We start from the raw sequence: 24,367 nt of genomic DNA, 5'->3' as shown, positions 1-24,367 counted from the left end.
GATCTTCCTTGCTGCAATGCTTCATCTCGCCCTTACCAAGCTCCCCGCTGGAGTGGAGCTAAATTATAGAACAAATGGGAATCTGTTCAATCTCTGCTGCCTCCAGACCAGATCCAAGGTCGTCCTAGCTTCTGTCATTGAACTACAGTACGAAGACGATGTTTGCATCTGCGCACACTCGGAGACCGAACTCCAAGCCATCGTCAACAACTTCACCGAGGCATACGCGAGCATGGGCCTTGCACTAAACATTCGTAAGACAACGGTCCTCTACCAACCTGACCCTGCCACACAGCACTACCCCCCTTGATTATCAAAATTCACGACAGGCCTTGGACAACGTGGACCATTTTCCATACCTCGGAGCCAACTGTCAGCCGGAGCAGCCATTGACCACGAGATCCAACACCGCCTTCAGTGCGCCAGCGCAGCCTTCAGTCGCCTGAGGAAGAGTGCTCATATCCGGCACCAAGCTTATGGTCTATAGGGCAGTAGTGATACCCGCCCTCCTATATGGTTCAGAGACGTGGACTATATACAGCAGACACCTCAAAATGCTGGAGAAGTACCACCAGCGCTGCCTCTGCAAGATCCTGCACATCCATTGGCAGGATAGATGCACCAACGTCAGTGTTGCTGCTCAGGCCAGCATCGAAGCATTAACCATGCTCGATCAGCTCTGTTGGGCTGGGCACATCATCCGCATGCCCGACATGAGACTCCCAAAGCAAGCGCTCTGCGCGGAACTTTGACATGGCAAGCGAGCCCCAGATGGGCAGAGAAAACGCTTCAAGGACACTCTCAAAGCTTCCTTGATAAAATACAACATCCCCACCGACTCCTGGGAATCTCTGGCCTATGACCGCCCAAAATGAAGGAAGAGCATCGGGAGGGTGCTGAGCACTTCTAGTCCCATCGCCGAGAACAAGCAGAATCCAAGCATAGACAGCGGAAGGAGCGTACGTCAACCGAGGCTTCCCACCCACCCTTTCCTTCAACCATCTGTGACCGAGACCGCGTTGGACTCCTCAGTCACCTGAGAACTCACTTTTGGAGTGGATGCAAGTTATCCTCGACTCCGGGGGACTGCCGATGATAGTGAGCAAGTGCCGCTTGATAGCACAATCAACAACACCTTCCATCACTTTGTTGATTGAGAGTAGATTGATAGGGCAGTAATTGGCCAGATTGGATTTTTCCTGCCTTTTGTGAACAGGGAATACCGCCTTTTGTGAACTGGGAATAGCTGGGCAATTTTCCACATTATCAGATAGATGCCAGTGTTGTCGTTGTCTTAGGTGGTCACTTATATTGAGGATGACTTGCTTCCACACCAAAAAGGGATGCATTCACTGGGGTTTCAATGAAGGACCTGACATTCTAGGTCCCGAACTACATATTGAAGGGTGCAAGATGCCTGTGCATGGATTTTTTTAATGTGTGGTGACCGTTGCACACCAGCCACCACACTGGCTTGACAGAGCTAGATCTTGGTCCAGTAGCAAGGATTACCCAAGACGACTGGAGACCAGCTCTGCTGCACGGACCTAGTGCGCACACATATCGCAGTGTGGGCTGGCCCGTGCTGCCCCTGGGCCCTCGCCTCTTCTGGGCCTCGAACTCTCACCTCTCCTGGGCCCCGATCACGTCGCTCTGCAATCTCGCGGCGCTTTTTCGCCCCGACCTCTCCGCTCCTCTGCTGCTTGCCGCCTTTCCTGCTGCACCTGCCCACGCTCCAATCAGTGACCTTGACTTTGGTGACGTCTAATCCAGTCGCCCTTCTGGTGGTTTCTCGCAGGTTGGGGCCTCCATGCTGCTCCTGGGCCGCCGCACCTCCGCTCCTTTTATGGAGCCAGTGCTGTAGCTGAACTGGAACAGCTTGACTAGATGTGCGGCTAGTTCTGGAGCACAAGTCTTCAGCGTGACAGGCAGGATGTTGTCTGCCATGTGTTTGACCGATTCACCAACTTATCTATGTCTTCTTGATGTCCATCACTATCCTCCTCACGGTTCACTACACTTCCAAGTTTTGTGGCATCTGCAAATTTTTAAATTGTGCCCTGTACACCCAAATCCAAGTCAGTAATATATTATCAAAGAAAAGCAGTGGTCCTAGTATCGATCATAGGGGAACACCACAGTATACATTCCTCCAGTCCGACAAACAACTGTTCAGCATCTTGTTTCCTATCACACCTCCTATTTAGTTGCTTAATTGTCCACCTTTCATGACTGCATGTGGTAAGACTGCAGAGCTTTGATCTGATCTGTTAGTTGTGGTATTGCTTAGCTCTGTCTATAGTAGGCTGCTTCAGCTGTTTAGCATGTATGTCGTCCTGTGTTGTAGCTTCCTCAGGTTGGTCCCTCATTTTTAGGTACGCCTGGTGCTGCTCCTGGCATGCTCTTCTACACTCCTCATTGAACCTGGGTTGGTCTCCTGGCTTAATGGTAGATGTAGAGTTCTCAACTCTAGAACATATTCACACGAGGCATATACTGCAGACAAGGTCACTCATGACCTGCACCTTTATTCCCCGGCCAAAGAGTGCTGAGCCTGCGTGGAACCTCCCTTTAAGTACCTGGCTGACCAGGTAAGGAGTGTCTCCCACAAGTTTACCCCCTGTGGTCAAGGTGTGTATTTCACAGTTGTATACAGTGTACAGTCTTGTTACATATTGGTTACAGTTATGTGAAGGTTACAAACATGACATCACCTCCCCACCAATGTCTTTGGGTCAAAGATTGAGTCTTTCAGGCGGTCGACGCTCTCTCGTAGAGCGCAGCAGTTGTGGCTCTGGTGGTTGAGCCATGGTATGCATCTCTGTCGCCTGAGTTGGTTCCGGCCTGTTCGGGCTGGCCGCAGGGACTGTGCATGCTGTTGATTGTCCTTGTTGCTCGTTCACTGGCAGTGGTGTGGTTCACATCCCCATGTCTATTTCAGGTTCCTCAGTGTCCATGCTGAACCTTTTCTTTACCTGGTCCAGATGTTTGCGGCATATCTGCCCATTGTTAAGTGTGACCACTATGACCCTATTTCCCTCTTTACCAATTACGGTGCCCTCAAGCCACTTGGATCCTAGTGCATGGTTAAGCACAAATACCGGGTCATCCATTTCTATACACCTCCCCCTTGAGTTTCGATCATGGCACTCGGTTTGGGACTGCCGCTTGCCCTCAACAATGTCTGCCAGGCTTGGGTGAATGAGGGACAGCCGCGTTTTGAGCGTGCGTTTCATGAGGAGTTCCGCTGGTGGGACTCCCGTGAGCGAGTGCGGGAAGGACCCATAGGCCAGCAGGAGGCGCGATAGGCGGTACTGAAGAGAGGGTCCCTGGATACGGAGCATGCCTTGTTTTATGACTTGGTCCACACGTTCTGCCTGGCCATCGGAAGCCGTCCGGATGTGTTTAATGCCATTACCCGACATAAACTCCTGGAATTCATGGCTGGTGAAACACGGGCCATTGTCGCTGACCAGAATGTCCAGCAAGCTGTGGGTCGCGAAAACCATGCGCAGACTCTCCACGGTGATGGATGTCGTGCACGAGTTTAATATGATGCACTCGATCCATTTCGAGTATGTATCGACTACAATCAAGAACGTTTTTCCCATGAATGGCCCCGTATAGTCCACGTGGATGCGTGACCATGGTCTGGTGGGCCAGGGTCACGGGCTGAGCGGGGCCTCCCTGGGGGCATTGCCCAGCTGGGCACACGTCGTGCACCTGCGAACCCAGTGTTCCAGGTCTGAGTCAATCCCCGGCCACCATACATATTACTGGGCAATGGCCTTCATTAGCACAATGCCAGGGTGCTCGCTGTGGAGTTCCCTGATGAATGCTTCCCTTCCTTTCTGGGGCATGACCACCCGGCTGCCCCATTGTAGGCAGTCGGCTTGGATGGAGAGCTCATCCATCCGTCTCTGAAACAGTCTGACCCCCTCGGGGCACGCCCCGTGTGCGGGCGCCCAATCCCCAGTCAGGACACATTTCTTTATCATGGATAGGAGGGGGTCCCTGTTGGACCAGATTTTGATCTGGTGGGCTGTGATGGGGGAGCCTGCGGTGTCAAAAACTTCAACGGCCATGACCATCTCAGCGCTTTGCTCCGCTGCCCCCTTGGTGGTGGCCAGCGGAAGCCTGCTGAGCGCGTCAGCACAATTTTCAGTGCCTGGCAGGTGCCGTATGGTCATATGCAGCCAGCATGAGAGCCCATCGCTGTATGTGAGCCGATGCATTGGCATTGACAGCCTTGCTGTCGGACAACAGGGATGTTAACGGCTTGTGATCCGTTTCTAACTCGAACGGTCTGCCGAAAAGATACTGGTGCATCTTTTTCACACCGTAAACGCAAGCGAGTGCTTCCTTTTCGACCATGCCGTACCCACGCTTTGCCTGGGAGAGCGACCTGGAGGCATAAGCCACCGGTTGTAGTCGGCTGTTGTCATTTCCCTGCTGTAACACACACCCAACCCCGTATGATGATGCATCGCATGTTAAAACTAGTTTTTTTACAGGGGTCATACAAAGTTAACAGTTTGTTAGAACAAAGCAGGTTCCGCGCCCTGTTGAAAGCCCGTTCCTGACAGTCCCCCCAGAACCAGTCACAACCCTTACGCAGGGGCCCATGTAACGGCTCCAACAATATGCTTAAGTTAGGCAGGAAGTTCCCGAAATAGTTCAAAAGTCCCAGGAACGATCGCAACTCCAATTTGTTGCCGGGTCGGGGCGCACGACGGATCGCCTCCGTTTTGGATTCGGTAGGCCAGATCCTGTCTGCATAACCCTTCTGCCCAAAAACTCGACCTCTGGGGCCAAAAACACACACTTAGCTTTTTTCAGCCGCAGGCCTACCCGGTCCAGTCGGCGTAGCACCTCCTCCAGGTTGTGGGAGGTGTTCCTCGGTGTCTCGACCCGTTATAAGGATGTCGTCTTGGAATACGATTGTGCCAGAAATGGATTTGAGCAAGCTTTCCATGTTCCTCTGGAAGATTGCGGCTGCTGAACGAATGCCAAACGGACACCTGTTGTAGATGAATAGTCCCTTGTGCGTCGTGATGGTAGTCAGAAGCTTGGATTCTTCAGCCAGTTCCTGAGTCATGTAGGCCGAAGTGAGGTCCTACTTAGTGAACAGCTTGCCACCTACCAATGTGGCAAAAAGGTCCTCCGCTCTCGGGAGCGGGTATTGGTCATGCAGCGACACTCGGTTGATGGTGGCTTTGTAGTCGCCGCAGATCCTGACCGATCCATCCGCTTTAAGGACAGGTACGATGGGACTTGCCCAATCACTGAATTCAACGGGCGAAATTATATCCTCTCTGAGCAGCCTGTCCAATTCACACTCGATTTTCTCACGCATCACATACAGCACCGCTCTGGCTTTGTGCTGCACTGGTCTGGCATTCGGGGTGATGCGTATCACTACTTTGGTGCCCTTAAAGGTCCAGACACCTGGTTGAAAAAGTGTCTCGAATTTCTGTAGGACCTGTGAGCATGAACTTCGCTCCACAGACGAAATGGCGTGCACATCTTCCCATTTCCAGTTCATCTCAGCTAGCCAGCTCCTTCCCAAAAGCGCGGGGCCATTTCCCGGAACAATCCAGAGTGGCAGGCAGTTCTGTGATCCATTGTGTGTTACCACCAGGTTTGCATTGCCCAGCACTGGGATGATTTCTTTGGTGTATGTGCGTAGCTGCGTGTCAATGTATTCCAGTTTGGGCCTGCTAGCTCTGTGTGGCCATAGTCTCTCAAATTGTTAGACGCTCATAAGGGACTGACTGGCTCCCGTATCCAGCTCCGGGATGCCATTCAATAAAACTTTCATCATGGGTGGCGTTTTAGTGTATGAGCTGCGGACGTCAGCCACATGAACCCTCTGAACCTCAGCATCCATGGCTTGGCCCCAGGCACCATCCTGCATTGCAGACCCCTCGTCTGATTCCTCTGTTTCATAGATTAGCCTCGCTGCAGCCTTTTTGCACATTCTAGCCAAATGTCCTCTGGCATTACAATTCCTGCAGGTGAACTGCTGGAACTTGCAGCTTTTAGCAGTATGTTTACCCCCGCATCTCCAGCATTGGCTGAGATTGTTGTTCACAAAGGGGCTGTTACCAGGCATTCCTCTGATTGTCCCCTTGGTTGTTTCTAAGCACTCTGGTGGTGGGTGTCAATTGTCCCATCACGGGACGCATTGTTCCTCTTGATGGCGTGAACTGCCGATCCTCCTGCCATTGTCTCTGTTGCTGTCCCACCCTGGAGCCTGTTGCTGCCTGGGCGGTGTCGAATTGCCCTTGCCTGCCTGCGGGGTTCTGTATCACTTTTACAACATTAACTCCCTGGTTCATTGCAACGTTAAAACCAGGGCTGCTTGCGTAAATTATCTTGGTCTCCTCTTCCCCCGTCAAGAAGGTCTGAGCTATCAAAGCTTCCCTTTCCAAAGTCAAGTCCTTGTCCTCAATAAGCTTCCTGAAAATACCGGCATGACTAATGCCCTCAATGAAAAAATCCCTTAACGTCTGTGAACTTACAGAAGCTGGCCAAGCGCCTCAGGTCTGCAGCGAAGTCCGAGATGTTTTGCCCTTCCCGATGCCGGTGTGTGTAGAACCGGTGCCGGGCCATGTGTATGCTGCTTGCCGGTTTCAGATGTTCATTAATCAGCTGGCTGAGCTCTTCGAAGGATTTGTCGGCCGATTTGAGAGGTGCAAGCAGGTCTTTCATCACCGCGTATGTTTTTGTCCCGCAGCTTATCAGTAGATGCGCCCCCCGCTTGTCAGCCACTTCCACTCCTAGCCAGTCCTTTGTGACAAAGGTCTGCTGGAGTCGCTCCACAAAATCGTCCCAGTCCTCACCCACACAGTAACGTTCCTCTGTGCTACCGGTGGCCATCCTTGTGGTTCAGTGATTCCCGTTTCTTGTCTCTAGATGTAGAGCGCTCAACTCTAGAACATATTCACACGAGGCATATACTGCAGACAAGGTCACTCATGACCTGCACTTTTATTCCCCGGCCAAGGAGTGCTGAGCCTGCGAGGAACCTCCCTTTAAGTACCTGGCTGGCCAGGTAAGGAGTGTCTCCCACAAGTTCACCCCCTGTGGTCAAGGTGTGTATTTCACAGTTGTATACAGTGTACAGTGTTATTACATATTGATTACAGTTATGTGACGGTTACAGTGAGGGATATGCCGGGCCATGCGGTTACAGATTGTGGTGGTATACAATTCTGCTGCTCCTGATGGCCTTCAGTGCTTCATGGATGCCCAATTTTGAGCTGCTAGATCTGTTCGGCATCAAGTACGGTGGTAGTGTCATAGAACACGATGGAGAGTGTCCTTAGTGTGAAGACGGGACTTCATCTCCACAAGGACTGTGCAATGGTCACTCCTATCAACACTGTCATGGACAGATGCGTCTGCAACTGGTAGATTGGTGAGGACGAGGTCAAATAGGTTTTCCCTGGTGTTGGTTCTCTCACCACCTGCTGCAGGCCAAGTCTGGTAGATATGTCCTTCAGGACTCGGCCAGCTCGGTCAGTAGTGGTGATGGACATTTGAAGTCTCCCACCCAGAGTACGATCTGTGCCCTTGCTACCCTCAGTGCTTTTCCCAAGTGATGTTCAACATGGAGAAGTTCTGACTCATCAACTGAGGGAGGGTGGTAGGTGGTAATCAGCAGGATATTTCCTTGCCTGTGTTTGACCTAATGCCATGATGCTTCATGTGGTCTGGAGTCAATGTTGAGGACTCCCAGGGCCACTCCCTCCCAACTGTATACCACTGCCGCCAACTATGCTGGGTCTGTCCTGCTGGTGGGACAGGACATACCCAGGGTTGGTGATGGAGGAGACCGGGATGTTGGCTGAAAGGTATGATTTTGTGAGTATGAATATGTCGGGCTGTTGCTTGACTAGTCTGTGGGACAGCTCTTCCAATTTTAGCACAAGTCCCCAGATGTTCCTGGCCAGATTTTGCAATTACAGCGAGATGAGCTTACATAATGTTGGCAAGGCTACACCGTAGAAGGTAATGGTGTGCCTTCTCCTTGAACCGTCACAGTCCTTGTGGTGATGATGCTTCTACAGTGATGTTAGGTAGGGAATTCCAGGATATGGACCCAACAATAATAAATGAACGGCGATATATTTTCAGATCAGGTTGGTGTGTGACTTGGAAGGAAACTTGTGGGTGAGCCTCTTCCCATGACATTGCTGTCATTCTCGATAGAAATGGTCGCAGGGGAGAGAGGTGCTGTCGAAGTAAGATTCATGAGTTGCTGCAGTGCATCCTGTAGATTGTATATAATGTAGCTAGTGTTCTGGTGGTAGAAGAATGGCTATCGAGTCCAGTAGTAGTGTTGTTGTGACTACATTTACCCAGGCAGTTGATGAGTATTCCATCACACTCCTGACTTGAGCTTTGTAGATGTTGGAGAGCCATTTGTCGCAGAGTACCCAGCCTCCAAACTGCTCCTGTAACCACATTGTTGATATGGCTGGTGAATGATGACGCCCAAGATGTTAACGGTTGGGGACTTGTTTATGGTGGTGCCATTGAATGTCATGAAAAGATGGTATCCAGGTCCTTCTGAAGGCTTTTAAGATATAGGCATACCGATGTCCGACTAACTGGTCTATAATTCCCTGTTTTCTCTCTCCCTCCTTTTTTAAAATGTGGGGTTACATTAGCTACCCTCCAATCCATAGGAACTGAACCAGAGTCCATGAAATGTTGGAAAATGACCACCAATGCATCTACTATTTCTAGGGCCATTTCCTTAAGTACTCTGGGATTCAGACTATCAGGCCCTGGGGATTTATCGGCCTTCAGTCCCTTCAATTTCCCTAACACCATTTCCTGACGAATAAGGATTTCCGTCAGTTCCCCCTTCTCGCTAGACCCTCAGTCCCCTAGTATTTTCGGGAGGTTATTCGTGTCTTCTTTAGTGAAGACAGAACCAAAGTATTTGTTCAATTGGTCTGCCATTTCCTTGTTCCCCATTATGAATTCACCTGATTCTGACTGCAAGGGACCTACATTAGTCTTCACTAATCTTTTTCCTTTTCACATATCTATAGAAGCTTTTGCAGTCAGTTTTTATGTTCCCTGCAAGCTTTCTCTCATACTCTATTTTCCCCCTCCTAATTAAACCATTAGTCCTCCTCTGCTGAATTCTAAATTTCTCCCAATCCTCAGGTTTGCTGCTTTTTCTGGCCAATTTATATGCCTCTTCCTTGGATTTAACACTTTCCCTAATTTCCCTTGTTAGCCACGGTTGAGCCGCCTTCCCTTTTTTAGTCTTACGCCACACAGGGATGTACAATTGTTGTACTTTATCCATGTGATATTTAAATTTCTGCCATTGCCTATCCACCGTCAACCCTTTAAGTATCATTCTCCAGTCTATCCTAGCCAATTCATGTCTCGTACCGTCAAAGTTTCCTTTGTTTAAGTTCAGGACCCTCGTCTCTGAATTAACTGTGTCACTCTCCATCTTAATATGGTAGAATTCTTCATTATGATCACTCTTCCCCAAGGGGCCAGATTTCTAATTAATCCTCTCTGGTTACACAAAATCCAGTCTAGGATGGCCAGCCCTCTAGTTGGTTCCTCAACATATTGGTCTAGGAAACCATCCCTTATACATTCCAGGAAATCCTCCTCCACAGTATTGCTACCAATTTGGTTAGCCCAATCTGTATGCAGATTAAAGTCACCCATGATAACTGTTTGTACCCTTATTGCACGTGTCCCTAATTTCCTGTTTGATGCCATCCCCAATCTCCCCACTACTGTTTGGTGGTCTGTACACAACTCCCACTAACTTTTTCTGCCCTTTGGTGTTTTGCAGCTCTACCCATATAGATCCCACATCATCCACGCTAATGTCTTTCATTACTATTGCGTTAATCTCTTTAACCAGTAATGCTACCCCACCTCCTTTTCCTTCCTGTCTGTCCTTCCTGAATATTGAATACCCCTGGATGTTGAGTTCCCAGCCTTGGTTACCTTAGAGCCATGTCTCCATAATCCCAATTACATCATATCCGTTAACAGCTATCTGCACAGTCAATTCATCCACCTTATTATGAATGCTCCTCACATTGAGACTCAGAGCCTTCAGGCTTGTATTTTTAACACTCTTTGTCCTTTTAGAATTATGTTGTAATGTGGCCCTTTTTGATTTTTGACCTTGATTTCTCTGCCCTCCACTCTTGTGTTTCTCCTTCCTACCGTTTGCTTCTGTCCCCTTTTTACTTCCCTCTGCCTCCCTGCATAGATTCCCATCCCCATGCCATTTTAGTTTAACCCCTCCCCAACAGCATTAGCAAACACTCCGCCTAGGACATTGGTTCTGGTCCTGCCCAGGTGCAGACCGTCCGGTTTGTACTGGTCCCACCTCCCCCAGAACCGGTTCCAATGTCCCAGGAATTTGACCCTTGCATCTATCATCCCTGTCCTTGCTGACCGACATCAACTCCCAATTCCCCAATGCCTCCAATTAAAATTTGTGTCTAAATCCCTTCCTTCATGGCCTCGCCCCTCCCTATCTCAGTAACCTTTTTCAATCCTACATTCCCATTCGAACTCTCCATTCCTCTGACTCTATGCTTTTGTGCATCCACCAACAATTGGTGGCCTTGCCTTCAACTGCCTCGGCTCCACATTCTGGAATTTCCTTCCTAAGCCTCTCCAATACCCTCTTCTCCTTTTAAATCCCGTCCTAATACCTCCTTCGTTTGGCTCGGTGTCCATTTTTGTTTGATTACACTTCTGTGAAGCATCTTGGGATGTTTTTCTAGGTTAAAGGAACTATATAAATACAAGTTATTGTTTAAATGTTTAAATGGATTGGGAGTAAAGGCTGGCATTGAAATAAATGTTAACTTCTGTGAATGCATGTTCGATAGCAATGCTGAAATATTGTTCAATATTCTTGTTTTTTTTTAATGCCGAAATAAAGATGATTTTGGGAATCTGCTGCTTGCTGAAGTTTTCTTGGAACAGTGCCTGAAGGAAAACATTGCCAAGCTGAAAGATTGCACTCCATTAATGGAAAAGAATGAACCCAAAATGAGAGAAGCCAAAAAGCACTTGAGCAGTATTTTAAACAGAGGCAAACTGCAAGTAAGTACAGAGCATGAATCCAATGAGACAGACTATTCACATATATATATATATAATATCTTGTGCATTTACATTTTTCCTTTCCTATCTTATAACGTGATAAATAAAAAGCATTCTAGAGGAAGCTGCTGCTACTTCGGTGTATATATATATATATATATAATAAACTACTTGATGCATAGCACTGTAAAGTGATAGATTATTGAACGAGATGTAATTCTGGAGCTAATGCCAGGTCCTGGTCATAGGTAGATTTCTGCTTGGTCCTTCTATATTCTCCCTAAGGGTATATAATTATATTTCAACCCAATAATTTTGGATATTTAGTTATCTGTAATTCTTTTAAAGAATGTGTCTTGCATTTGGGACCAATAACGTTTTATTTATTAGGTTATATTCTCTTCCTATGTGTAAAGTGTATTTTTGCTGTTGCAAACCCCGAGTTTACTAAAACATCTTTTTAACTTTACATGCAGAGTAAAATATGCCTTAAATCAGATTGATGGTTTGCATCTACATTTTCTTTCATTGTTTTCAATAGGAAGCTGATTGAAATGTTAGAGCTCCACAACATGTGGGGTCATGGAGTAGTGTATTGCCTGTTCAAGTCCTCCAACCTGTGCTTCACATAGTTCTTGATCTTGGACGCTCTGCCACATTAAGGCACTGAGTGGAGTCGGGCAATTTTTCTGTGGGGGGTAGGGGAAGGAAAAATCTGATGGAGCATTTGTGCACTACCTGGTGAGAGTCTGATGGAGCATTTGTGCACTACCTGGTGAGAGTCCGAGAATGATGGTAGCACAGCAGCATGGAAGTTCTGCCTACAACCTGGGGTTTTGTGGTCTGGGACGGGACCAGTGAAGAGAGCAAAGGAGAATACATGCTCTCCTAGTCTAGAATTAGGGGTCACAGTCTCCAAGTAAGGGGTCGGTTATTTAGGATTGTGATGAGGAGAAATTTCTTCAATCAAAGGGTTGTGAATCTTTGGAATTCCCTACCCCAGAGCTCTGTGGGATGCTCATTCGTTGAGTGTATTCAAGACAGAGATCATTAGATTTTAGGATATTTAGGGAGCCAAGGGATATGGGGATAGTACAGGAAGGTGGAATTGAGGTAGAAGATCAGCCATGATCTTATTAAATGGCAGAGCAGGCTCAAGGGGCCGAATGGCTTAGTGCTCCCATTTCTTATGTTCTTGGGTTCTAAGAGAATAGCATGTACTGAATAAATAAACAAATAGGAGTGTGACTGAGTGGGTGAAATGCATTTCCCTCCGTAAGTGAACATGGGGGTAAGTCGCAAGCACAGGCATCTTCCACCCTCCAAGATGTAGTTCGGGATCTGGAATATTAGATCCTTCTTTGAAACACCTGTGAACTCATCCCTTTTTGGCGTGGAAGCAGGTCATCCTCGCTTCAAGGGACTGTCAATGATGATGATGATTTTCAAAAGGCATTTTTCAACATGGTGCATCTCCCCCCCCCCCCCCTCCTTCACTGCCTCAGAAAGTCGTGGAAGCATGTTTAGTGCTACATCAATCATGACATTTGCACTTTCTGCATCCCGGAATGATGTGCTGAAGCTGCCTTTCTAAGCGCAAGACATGTTTCACAGTTAAGCCACTTCACCCTGGTTTGGCCAGAAATAACAATATAAATAAAAACACAAGATGCTGGAAAGACTCAGCATGTCAGGCAGCATCTGTAGAGAGAGAAGCAGAGTTGACATTTCAGGTTGATGACCTTTTATCAGAACTGGAAAAAGTTAGAGATATTAAATTATATTACGATGTAACAGGTTTTAAGCAAGTACAGAGGCAGGGAAAGCTTGAGGGAGGGAATGTCTAATAGGGTAGAAGGCAGGAGAGAGTAAAAGACAAGGATGGTGCAAGGCAAAAGAGGGTGGTAATGGTGGGACAAGTTAGGAAACAAGAGGTGTTCAGAGGAGGTATAAATGGCAATAGCAGAATCATTACCAAGAGGTCAGAGTAGGAGTGGGGCAGAGAATTAAAGTGACAAATTATGGGCTCAATTTTCCCCATAGCATTTATTTGGCGTACTTGAAGAGTTACGCCCGATTTTTTGGGGGGCCTAAGTACGGCAAAAAAAAAATATTCTAAGTTTCCCCGTTGGATTTCTTCATTTTGGCGTGGCGTAACCCGACCTTTCGTTTTAATGATCTAATGATCTGCGCCAAAAAGATCGGGCTGCCATGCTAACCAGGGACACCATGCGAGCTGAGGCTGCAAAGTGAGCATACAGCCAGCTCCCAACACATTAAAAGAATTGAAAAACACACAGCACCACCTTACCTCCAACCCTGCCCGACGGGCTTGCTGGTCCGGCCCCATTCTCCCAGTCCGGTCCGGTCCCATTCTCGGTCCCCGGATAGGATGGCTTTCGCTCTCTGTCTCTTTGTGTGTGTGAACCAGGGACCAAGAATGGGACCGGACAGGCTTTGGGTGGGGTTGGAGGTAAGTTGCTGCTATGTGTTTTTCAATTCTTTCAGTGTGTCCGGGTATCTGCTGTGCCGATCTCCTTACCTGTGTCAATTTCCTTAACTTTCCGGAAGATTTTTCTGCAGAGGCCACACACGCTGGCCTAAGGACAACTGGAGTAACTCTCAGCTGGCCAAATCACTGGGGAAAATTGAGCCCAATAACTCTTATCACAGACCTTCCATTTTGTTCTTTCCTACCCTCTCCTCTCTCCCTGCTTCTGTCCTTGCTTAAAACCTGTTACATCTCTATCTTTTTCCAGTACTAGTGTTTGACTGGTGCAAGGATTGCATCATTCATAACATTCCCTTCCTCACAATTACTTTTGTTCAGTCTCACTGTAACTCTCCCAATTTATCTCTTCCCAGTTAGAAAGTGCCCATTGAAGAGATATATATTTTTTTAAATCACCTTAGGTCTGTCATTTGACAACACAATGGGCCCAAGTTTCCACATGATTTGCGCCTGATTTTTAGGAGCAATTGGTGGAGAACGGACTATCTTAGAAATCGCAATTCTCCACATTTTTTTTTCTGCAGTTCTAGTCAGGTAGAACAGTTTCATTTTGGAACAGAATTTTTTCTTCAAAAGGGGGCGTGTCCGGCCACTGATGCCTGATTTCAAAGTTTCCACAGTGAAAACGTACTCCAAACTAACTTAGAATGGAGCAAGTGAAGATTTTTGTAAACTGAAAAAACCTTGTTTACATATTAAAAAATCAGGCGCAGGTTACAAATTAGGCGTCCAGAACGAGGAAGGGGGGGGAAGGGAAGTCATTAAATTCTACAATAAATCCTTATTTATACTTATACAAATATTATACAAATAAATCCAACCTGAATAAACATTTATATGCAAAGAAAAGATTAAATAAACCATCTTCCTACCTGTGTGAAAGTGCTTCAGTCAGCTCAGCGGTGTGGCGTCGTTCCCGCGAACGGGAGGGAGGGAGGAGGCAGCCGTTCCCGACGGCGGGCGGGGAGGGAAGGAGGCAGTGAGAAGGCTGCAGGAAGCCTCAGAGGTTGAGCAGCCATTCCCGACGGCGGGCGGGGAGGAGATAGTGAGAAGGCTGCAGGAAGCCTCAGCAGTTGAGCAGCCATTCCCGACGTCAGGGGGGGGAAGAGGCCATCGGGAAACGGCTGCCTCAACTTCTGAGGCTTCCTGCAGCCTTCTCACTGCTGCAAGAAGCCTCAGTGCTGATCATACAAGGGCAATGTGCTTTTATTAAAAAATGTTCAAAAATTAAACAGCTACAAAGGACTACAAAAATGGCCGAGTGCCAATGTTTCCTTCACACTGCGTGTGCGCGAACGCTCCAATGCGCACGCGCAGCGTTGCCGGCACGAAAAAAACTAATTTAAATGGTACCCGCCCCCTCCCACTTATAAAATCGGCGCGAGTGGTAGGCTCCGCCCCCCTGGGCGCCGCGCCAAGCAGACATGGAGCTGCAGGGCGCTCCAGAATCGCGCGTTTTTTTTCAGGCGCCGTTTTTGGCGCGAAAAACGGGCGCCCAGCTCGGAGGGGCGCCCGTTTTGTAGCGTGTGGAAACTTGGGGCCAAAGTTTTCAACCACTAGTGTAGAGTATCAGATCGACTCCCCTGCCTAAATTCTAAGCACAGTTTAGTGGCACAGTAAGTAGTATAGATGGGAGCAGAAAGTTGCAAAGGGACATTGATAGACTAAATGAGGGGGCAAAACTGTGGCAAGTGGAGTTCAATGTAGGGAAGTGTGAGGTCAACCACTTAGGACCTAAGAAAGATAGATCACAATGTTTTTTAAATGGTTCGGTGGAGGAGCAGAGCGATTTAGGGGTCGATGTACAGAAATTACTAGAAGCTAGTGGACAGAAAAGAAAGACTTGCATTTATATAAAGCCAAGGTAGATGCAGAGAGGATGTTTCCACTCCTAGCAGAATCTAGAACTAGTGGGCATAGTTTAAGAATAAGGGGTCGCCCATTTAGAACAGAGATGAGGAGGAATTTCTTCTCAGGGTTGTAAATCTGTGGAATTCTCTGCCGCAGAGAGCTGTGGAGGCTGGGTCATTGACTATATTTAAGGTGGAGATAGATTTTTGAATGATAATGGAGTGAAAGGTTATGAGGAGCGGGCAGGGAAGTGGAGCTGAGCCCAAGATCGAGGGGCCAAATGACCTGCTGCTGCTCCTATTTCTTATGTTGTTATTCACAACCACCAAATGTCCTAAATGCCTTGCAGCCAATGAAGTACTTTTTGAAGTGTAGTCACTGTTGTAATGTAGGAAATGTGGCAGACAATTTGCACACAGCAAGCTCCCACAAACAGCAATGTGATAATGACGTGATAATCTATTTTAGTAACATTGATTGAGGGCTCAATATTGGCTAGGACATTGAAGATAACTCCCCTGCTCTTCTTCAAAATAGGACGGGTACATAAGTATTATTTAAAAGGCTAATGGAATGTTAACCTCTATTTCAAAGGGGTGGACATCATGCTACAGTTGTATAAAGCTCTGGTTAGACTACGCCTCCAGACTATGGAGTAGTGTGTTCATTTCTGGGCACCTCAGGAAGGATATATTGGCCTTGGAGAGTGTGTTGTGCAGATTCACCAGAATTATATCAGGGCTAAAAGGATTAAATTATCTGGACAGGTTGCATAGACTTGTATTCCCTGGAGAATCCAGGACAAGGGGGGCATAATCTTAAAATTAGAGCTAGGCCATTCAAGGATGATGTCAGAAAGCACCTCTTCACACAAAGGATAGTGGAAATCTGGAAATCACTTCCCCCTCCTCTCTCTTCCCCCGCCCCCCCCCAAAAAAAAATGCTGTTGAGGCTAGGTCAGTTGAAAGCTTCAAAACTGAGATTGATAGAATTTTGGTAGGCAAAGGGTATTCAGGGTTAGGAAACTAAGGCGGGCAGATGGAGTTAAGATACAGATCAGCCATGATCTCATTGAATGGCAGAACAGGCCCGAGGGCTGAATGGCCTGTTCCTGTTCCTATGTTTCTTACAATCGTTTAAATATGTAGTGATCCATCACCTAACTGCCATGTTGTGTGAAATGTTGATCTGTTTGCATTAGCTTTACCCCAGGGATTTGGGTACACCACATAAAAAAATGACAGAATCCTACTCTGGATTCTAGCTTAAATGCTTGAATGTAGTTCACAGAAAATGGGTCAGACTAAGATCAATAATATCAGCTTGTCTTCCGTTCTTCCCCTGACTTTCTATTGTTCAGATGTTGAGTTGATGTCCATCATTGTCTGACGGCTTTTGTGGAAGAAACTGTCCTTGGTCATAGCATGTTGCTTCCTTTTGGTGTTTGTATGAATCTACATCATCTTTCATCACATTCCGAGTTTAATTTTCACAGCTTTATAAAATTTACTTTGCAGAAGAAAGAAATCAATTATTGTCCCCCCAACAATTTTCTTTCCTTTAGCTCTTCTCTTCTGAAAACAGTGCTGGGTGACAGCAGTCCTTGTGCACTTCACCAAACTGGATTCATGTGTAAGTAGGGATAATAGATGTTAAAAGGGCAATTTGATTGTTGGAAACCATTTCCTGTACTCACTTCTTTTTCAATTTCACTTCTGTGTCTTTTTGATTGGAAATTCATTGGTTAGCCATCCTCGTCTAGCCTTCTCTATTTTCCTTATGGCCCTAATTGACCTAAGAAAATCAGTACTATGTTAAACTTTGGACGTGCCGGGGCCGAAATTCAGGCTCACCTGAAACCTGGTGCACATACCGTTTTTTAAGAGTTTTCACTGCCGGGTAGGATGAGGTCGACTCTTGATCGATATTCAGCTCTTTGTCTTTTCTTTTTAAGCAGCCAGGAAGTCTGTCATAATGGGGGCCGAAGTGCGGCAGGAAGTGCTGGTGAGGGGTGGAGGTGGAGGTGGGACAGATTCTCCGCTGCTGTCGCTCAGCAGCGGAGCGCTGGTGACGTCAGTGCGCGTCTGCGTCACCACGTATCTCCCCTCCTTTTAAAGGGGAGAGAATCGGTGATTATTTAGGATTGGCCACTGGGCCACCAGGGAGGGTTTCGTCCTGGCCAGCGGCCTGGCACCCAAGAGGGGGTGTCAGGCTGCCTGTTGGTGGTCCGGCTGAACACAATAGTTCAGCCGACATGGAAGTCAGCCGGCAAAAAACAAAAAATGGCGGCCGCGGCAGTAGGCTCTTGCCTTTAATGGCCGCCGCGCAGCCAGGGCTGACAGAGGGAATGACAGGTGCACCGACAGAAAAAGCTGTTGGGGGTACCGCTCGGGGGCCATAAGATTTTTCGGGCTGAATTTCGAGGGAGGTGGGGGTGTCTTGGTGGTGCACGCACTGATGACTCACACATGGCTGCTCGGCAGCGGCGGGACGGAAGTGGGGACCGCCAGAAAAACTCCCCTGCTGAGCTTAGCTTGCAGTGGCCATTCGACCAGAAATTGGAAGCGTAGTCTAACCAGAGCTTTATACAACTCGGGAGCTGAATTTCGGCCCCGCCATCTTTAATATCTCCTCTTGGCCATGCATTTAATTGAGCAAACCTTCATTTGCTCTGAACCTGCTTTTAAATGTTGTCTTGACTGTTGCAGCTTTGATTGTATTTTTTTTCCCCCTCCTCTCCCCTTGGTTCATGTGGTTCATGTCGTTCCCCCCTATTACCATCTTGTAAAGATCCTTTAAATAAAATTAAATAAATGAAAATAAATAATTACGGAGAGAGAAAGTTTTACCAATTTTCCACATTAGCTTTTTCCTGTTCCTGATGTTCCTGGTATCCGAGAAATTTGAAAAATGTTTCTCACTAGATCCATCAGTTAGTTATGGGAATTTTCAAGTTTCTTCCCCTCAGTTGGAGGCCAACTTCAGGAATGCATGGTTTGTGCATTTCAGTTATTGACCTTTGTGCTTCATTGTGGAGGCTGCTTCTGTGATGTGTAGTAACGCAGGGATGAAGAGCAGTGGTTAGTCTCCTGTGTACATAAACTCTGATAGCAATGTTAATTTTATTTCTTTATACACTGAAAACGTAGGCTTTGATTTTTTTTCTCATCCAATGAGGGATGTTAGTTTTGAGGAATGGAATATTTCCCATTACAGCCACCAAGCATCAAGCACTCGCAGGTCAAGTATAGTATGGTTAGATGCACAGAGAAAAGCTCTCTTCTTTGCACTAAAGCAAGAAAGACTTACATTCATATAGCTCCTTTCACAACCACTGGACGCCTCAGTGCTTTACAGCCAATGAAGTACTTTTTTGAAGTGTAGTCACTGTTGTAATGTAGGAACATTAGGAACTAGTCCCAGGAGAGACTTATTGCACCAGTTATATTTTTCCATTTCCCATGCCAATCCTCTGAGTTAGATTGTCTTTTGGGGCTCCAAGGGCCTGGATTGAAACTGTGCAGATTCATTTTATATAAGATCCTGGCAGATAGAGGAGATCTTTTTCCATCAGTCTAGATTGAGCCCACCTTTTCAGGTATGAAAACTCATTGCACCATTTATTGAAACTCATTTACATTGTTCAACTTCAATAGTTGGAACATAATGAATATATTACCACTGGCAAAACAGTATTTCTTCTAGATATATATGTTGTATATCAAGTGTAGATCAGAATGTGAAAGAATTTGGCTTGCAAACCGGTCTTGCAAGCATACAACAGCTATATTATTAATGAAGATGAGAGCAAATTTGAGACTCGGTAAAGATTTGTTATTCTCGGAATTAGCTCATACAGTAAGGAATTATGTTTTTTTTTAAATCAGATAAACTTGCGATGATGGGCATTAACAGCTTTGTTTTGATCTTTCAGCACAATCTGATGACTGAAGCCATTCTTACCTTGGCAAAACTGCATTTTGTGGAGGGGTCGTATCGTGATGCACTCAGCATGTATGCCCGAGTAGGGATCGATGTCCTTTGTTTTGAAGATCAATTACTTTATAAGAAAAGATTATTAGCGGAAGCCTTCGTTATTAAAGGTAACCACAATTAACTTTTATTTTGCTATATATTTTGCTATTTTTAATGGCAACTTTAGAACATATGAAGAAAAAGTGAAAAACCAGGAGTAAACTACATATAATTACACAGAATTACAACTGGATTGTTTTAAGGTACTGAGCAGATTTTAGAAACCTATGGGAACATTTTTGTGCTGCTAACCTTTTGCAGTGCGTTAAGTTATTCATGGGCGAACATAATTGAAAAATCTACTTTGACTCCCAGGCCACTCATTCAGCACAATTTCTCATGGTAAATGGCCACAATGCTTATGACATTCTTCATATAAATTTGTTTTATTAAAATAATATCCAATTTTCTCCCATTGTTTTCTTCATATTGGGATGCTGTTCCAAAGCTGCCAACTACCAGCCAGTAGCTTGTTCAAGCAACAGCTTGGATAATGATAATCGACAATCTACACAATTGTGGAGGGTGCCGTGGTTGAGCGTAATCCTGAACTCGCTCTGAATTGCATTGTTCAGTTCAAGCCACTTAATAGGCATTAGACATGGAGATCTTGGCTGATTCCTTCTCATCCTCACCCCAGCCTAGGGTCGCTGAGGCTATTAGAGTAATCCTACTGCTGCATTGGCTGAGGTCAACTAACTGAGCCACAGATTGTGTCATGTTTGTAACCTTCACATAACTGTAACCTTTATGTAGCAACACTGTACACTGTATACACCTGAGTAATGCACACCTTGACCACAGGGGGTGAACTTGTGGGAGACACTCCTCACCTGGTCATCCAGGTATATAAAGGGATGTCCCACGCAGGGTCAGCACTTCTTGGTCCTGGGAATAAAGGTTCAGGTCATGTAGTGACCTTGTCTGCAGTACATGCCTCGTGTGATTCTATAGTAAGGTGTAAGGACACTACATTTGGCGACGAGAAACGGGAATCAACGACCTACAAGGATGGCCACCGGTAGCACAGAGGAACGGTACTGTGTTGGTGAGGACTGGGACGATTTCATTGAGGGGCTCCAGCAGAGCTTTGTCACGAAGGACTGGCTGGGAGAGGAAGCGGCTGGCAAACGGTGGGCGCATCTACTGACCAGCTGTCGATCCAAGACGTATGCGCTGATGAAAGACATGCTCGCACCCGAGAAGCAGGTGGACAAGTCCTTTGAAGAGCTCAGCACTCTGATCGGTGAGCACCTCAAACCGGCGAGCAGTATACACATGGCCCGGCACCGGTTCTATACACACTGGCGTCGGGAGGGACAAAGCATATCGGACTTCGTTGCGGACCTTCTGCGTTTGGCCAGCCTCTGTAAGTTCACAGATGCCTGCAGTGGGGAGATGTTAAGGAATTTCTTCATTGAGGGCATTGGTCATGCTGGGATTTTCAGGAAGCATATTGAGACCAAGGACTTGACTTTGGAAAGGGCAACGCTGATAGCTCAGACCTTCATAGCAGGGGAAGAGGAGACCAAGATAATTTACGCACGCAGCCCTGATTCCAATGTGGCGATGGACAAGGGAGTTAACATTGTAAATGATACACAGAATCCCGCAGGCAGGCAAGGGCAATTCGACACCGCCCAGACAGCAACAGGCTCCAGGGTGGGCCAGCAACAGAGACAATGGCAGGGGGATCGGCAATTCACGCCATCACAAGGGACAATGCGTCCCGGGATGGGACCATTGACACTCAGCAACAGAGTGCTCCGGAGTAATCAAAGAGACAATCAGAGAGGAACATTTATCCACATTATACTTCATCTGCCATGCATTTTCCCACTCACCTAACCTATCCAAGTCACTCTGCAGCCTCATTGCATCCTCCTCGCAGCTCACACTGCCACCCAACTTGGTGTCATCCGCAAATTTGGAGTTACTACATTTAATCCCCTTGTCTAAATCATTAATGTACAATGTAAACAGCTGGGGCCCCAGCACAGAACCTTGCGGTACCCCACTAGTCACTGCCTGCCATTCTGAAAAGTACGCATTTACTCCTACTCTTTGCTTCCTGTCTGCCAACCAGTTCTCAATCTATGTCAACACACTACCCCCAATCCCATGTGCTTTAACTTTGCACATTAATCTCTTGTGTGGGACCTTGTCGAAAGTCTTCTGAAAGTCCAAATGCACCACATCAACTGGTTCTCCCTTGTCCACTCTACTGGAAACATCCTCAAAAAATTCCAGAAGATTTGTCAAGCATGATTTCCCTTTCACAAATCCATGCTGACTTGGACCTATCATGTCACCTCTTTCCAAATGCACTGCTATGACATCCTTAATAATTGATTCCATCATTTTACCCACTACCGATGTCGGGCTGACCGGTCTATAATTCCCTGTTTTCTCTCTCCCTCCTTTTTTAAAAAGTGGGGTTACATTGGCTACCCTCCACTCCATGGGAACTGATCCAGAGTCTATGGAATGCTGGAAAATGACTGTCAATGCATCCGCTATTTCCAAGGCCACCTCCTTAAGTACTCTGGGATGCAGACCATCAAGCCCTGGGGATTTATCGGCCTTCAATCCCATCAATTTCCCCAACACAATTTCCCGACTAATAAGGATTTCCCTCAGTTCCTCCTTCTCACTTGACCCTCTGACCCCTTTTATATCCGGAAGGTTGTTAGTGTCTTCCTTAGTGAATACTGAACCAAAGTACTTGTTCAATTGGTCTGCCATTTCTTTGTTCCCCGTTATGACTTCCCCTGATTCTGACTGCAGGGAACCTACTAACCTATATTAACCTTTTTTCTCTTTACATATCTATAGAAGCTTTTGCAGTCCGTTTTAATGTTCCCTGCAAACTTCCCCTCATACTCTATTTTCCCTGCCCTAATCAAACCCTTTGTCCTCCTCTGTTGAGTTCTAAATTTCTCCCAGTCCCCGGTCTCACTGCTATTTCTGGCCAATTTGTATGCCACTTCCGTGGCTTTAATACTATCCCTGATTTCCCTTGAGAGCCACGGTTGAGCCACCTTCCCTTTTTTATTTTTATGCCAGACAGGAATGTACAATTGTTGTAGTTCATCCATGCGGTCTCTAAATGTCTGCCATTGCCCATCCACTGTCAACCCCTTAAGTATCATTTGCCAGTCTATCCTAGCCAATTCACGCCTCATATCTTCAAAGTTACCCTTCTTTAAGTTCTGGACCATGGTCTCTGAACTAACTCTTTCATTCTCCATCCTAATGTAGAATTCCACCATATTATGGTCACTCTTCCCCAAGGGGCCTCGCACAACAAGATTGCTAATTAATCTCCTCTCATTACACAACACCAATCTAAGATGGCCTCCCCCCTAGTTGGTTCCTCGACATATTAGTCTAGAAAACCATCCCTTATGCACTCCAGGAAATCCTCCACCGTATTGCTTCCAGTTTGGTTAGCCCAATCTATGTGCATATTAAAGTCACCCATGATAACTGCTGCACCTTTATTGCATGCACCCCTAATTTCCTGTTTGATGCCCTCCCCAACATCACTACTACTGTTTAGAGGTCTGTACACAACTCCCACTAACGTTTTTTGCCCTTTGGTGTTCTGCAGCTCTACCCATATAGATTCCACATCATCCAAGCTAATGTCCTTCCTAACTATTGCATTAATCTCCTCTTTAACCAGCGATGCTACCCCACCTCCTTTTCCTTTTATTCTTTCCTTCCTGAATGTTGAATACCCTTGGATGTTGAGTTCCCAGACCTGATCATCCTGGAGCCACATCTCTGTAATCCCAATCACGTCATATCTGTTAACATCTATTTGCACAGTTAATTCATCCACTTTATTACGGATACTCCTTGCATTAAGACACAAAGCGCTCAGGCTTGTTTTTTTAACACCCTTTATCCTTTTAGAATTATGGCCCTTTTTGTTTCTTGCCTTTGTTTACTCGGCCTTCCACTATTGCTTTTTACCTTTCTACCATCTGTTTCTGACTCCATATTACTTCGCCCTGTCTCGCTGTATAGGTTCCCATCCCTCTGCCATATTAGTTTCAACACTCCCGAACTGCATTAGCAAATGTTACCCCTAGGACATCAGTTCCAGTCCTGCCCAAGTGCAGACCGTCCCTTTTGTACAGGTCCCACTTCCCCCAGAACTGGTTCCAAAGTCCCAGGAATTTGAATCCCTCCCTCTTGCACCACTGCTCAAGCCACGTATTTATTCTAACTATCCTGTTCCCTCTACTCTGATTAGCACATGGCACTGGTAGCAATCCAGAGATTAATACCTTTTGAGGTCCTACTTTTTAATTTAACTCCTAGCTCCCTAAATTCAGCTTGTAGGACCTCTTCCCGCTTCTTACCGATATCGTTGGTACCTACATGTACCACTACAACTGGCTGTTCACCCTCCCTCTCCAGAATGCTCTGCAGCCGCTCCGAGACATCATTGACCCTTGCACCAGGGAGGCAACATACTATCCTGGAGTCTTGGTTGCGGCTGCAGAAACTCCTATCTTTTCCCCTTACAAAAGAGTCCCCTATCACTATAGCTCTCCCGCTCTTTTTCCCGCCCTTCTGTGCAGCGGAGCCACCCATGGTGCCATGAACCTGGCTGCTGGTGCCTTCCCCTGGTAAGTCATCTCCCCCAACAGTATCCGAAACGGTATATCTGTTTTGGAGGGAGATGACCGCAGGGGACTCCTGCACTACCTTCCTGCTCTTGCCTTGTCTCTTGGTCACCCATTCACTATCTGTCCTCACCCTTACCTGCGGTGTGACCAACTCACTAAATGTGCTATCCACAACATTCTCAGCATCACGCATGCTCCAGAGTGAGTC

The 24,367-nt window shown here is 46.7% G+C and overlaps 1 protein-coding gene across 1 annotated transcript in view; it reads left to right on the top strand.

The window, feature by feature from the left end:
• The window catches only part of LOC139273041 (tetratricopeptide repeat protein 7A-like), a 491,323-nt gene that overhangs the window by 6,149 nt on the left and 460,807 nt on the right, over positions 1-24,367 (top strand). The window contains exons 2-3 of the mRNA XM_070889337.1: positions 10,955-11,118; positions 19,416-19,584. Coding sequence (XP_070745438.1) covers positions 10,955-11,118; positions 19,416-19,584 — 333 coding nt within the window. The remainder of the gene's footprint in view (positions 1-10,954; positions 11,119-19,415; positions 19,585-24,367) is intronic.

Source organism: Pristiophorus japonicus, chromosome 9 (assembly GCF_044704955.1).
Source record: "Pristiophorus japonicus isolate sPriJap1 chromosome 9, sPriJap1.hap1, whole genome shotgun sequence".
NCBI classification, from domain to species: Eukaryota; Metazoa; Chordata; class Chondrichthyes; family Pristiophoridae; genus Pristiophorus; species Pristiophorus japonicus.
Note: the sequence above shows the minus strand (reverse complement) of the source record. Positions and strands in the feature narration are given on the sequence as shown.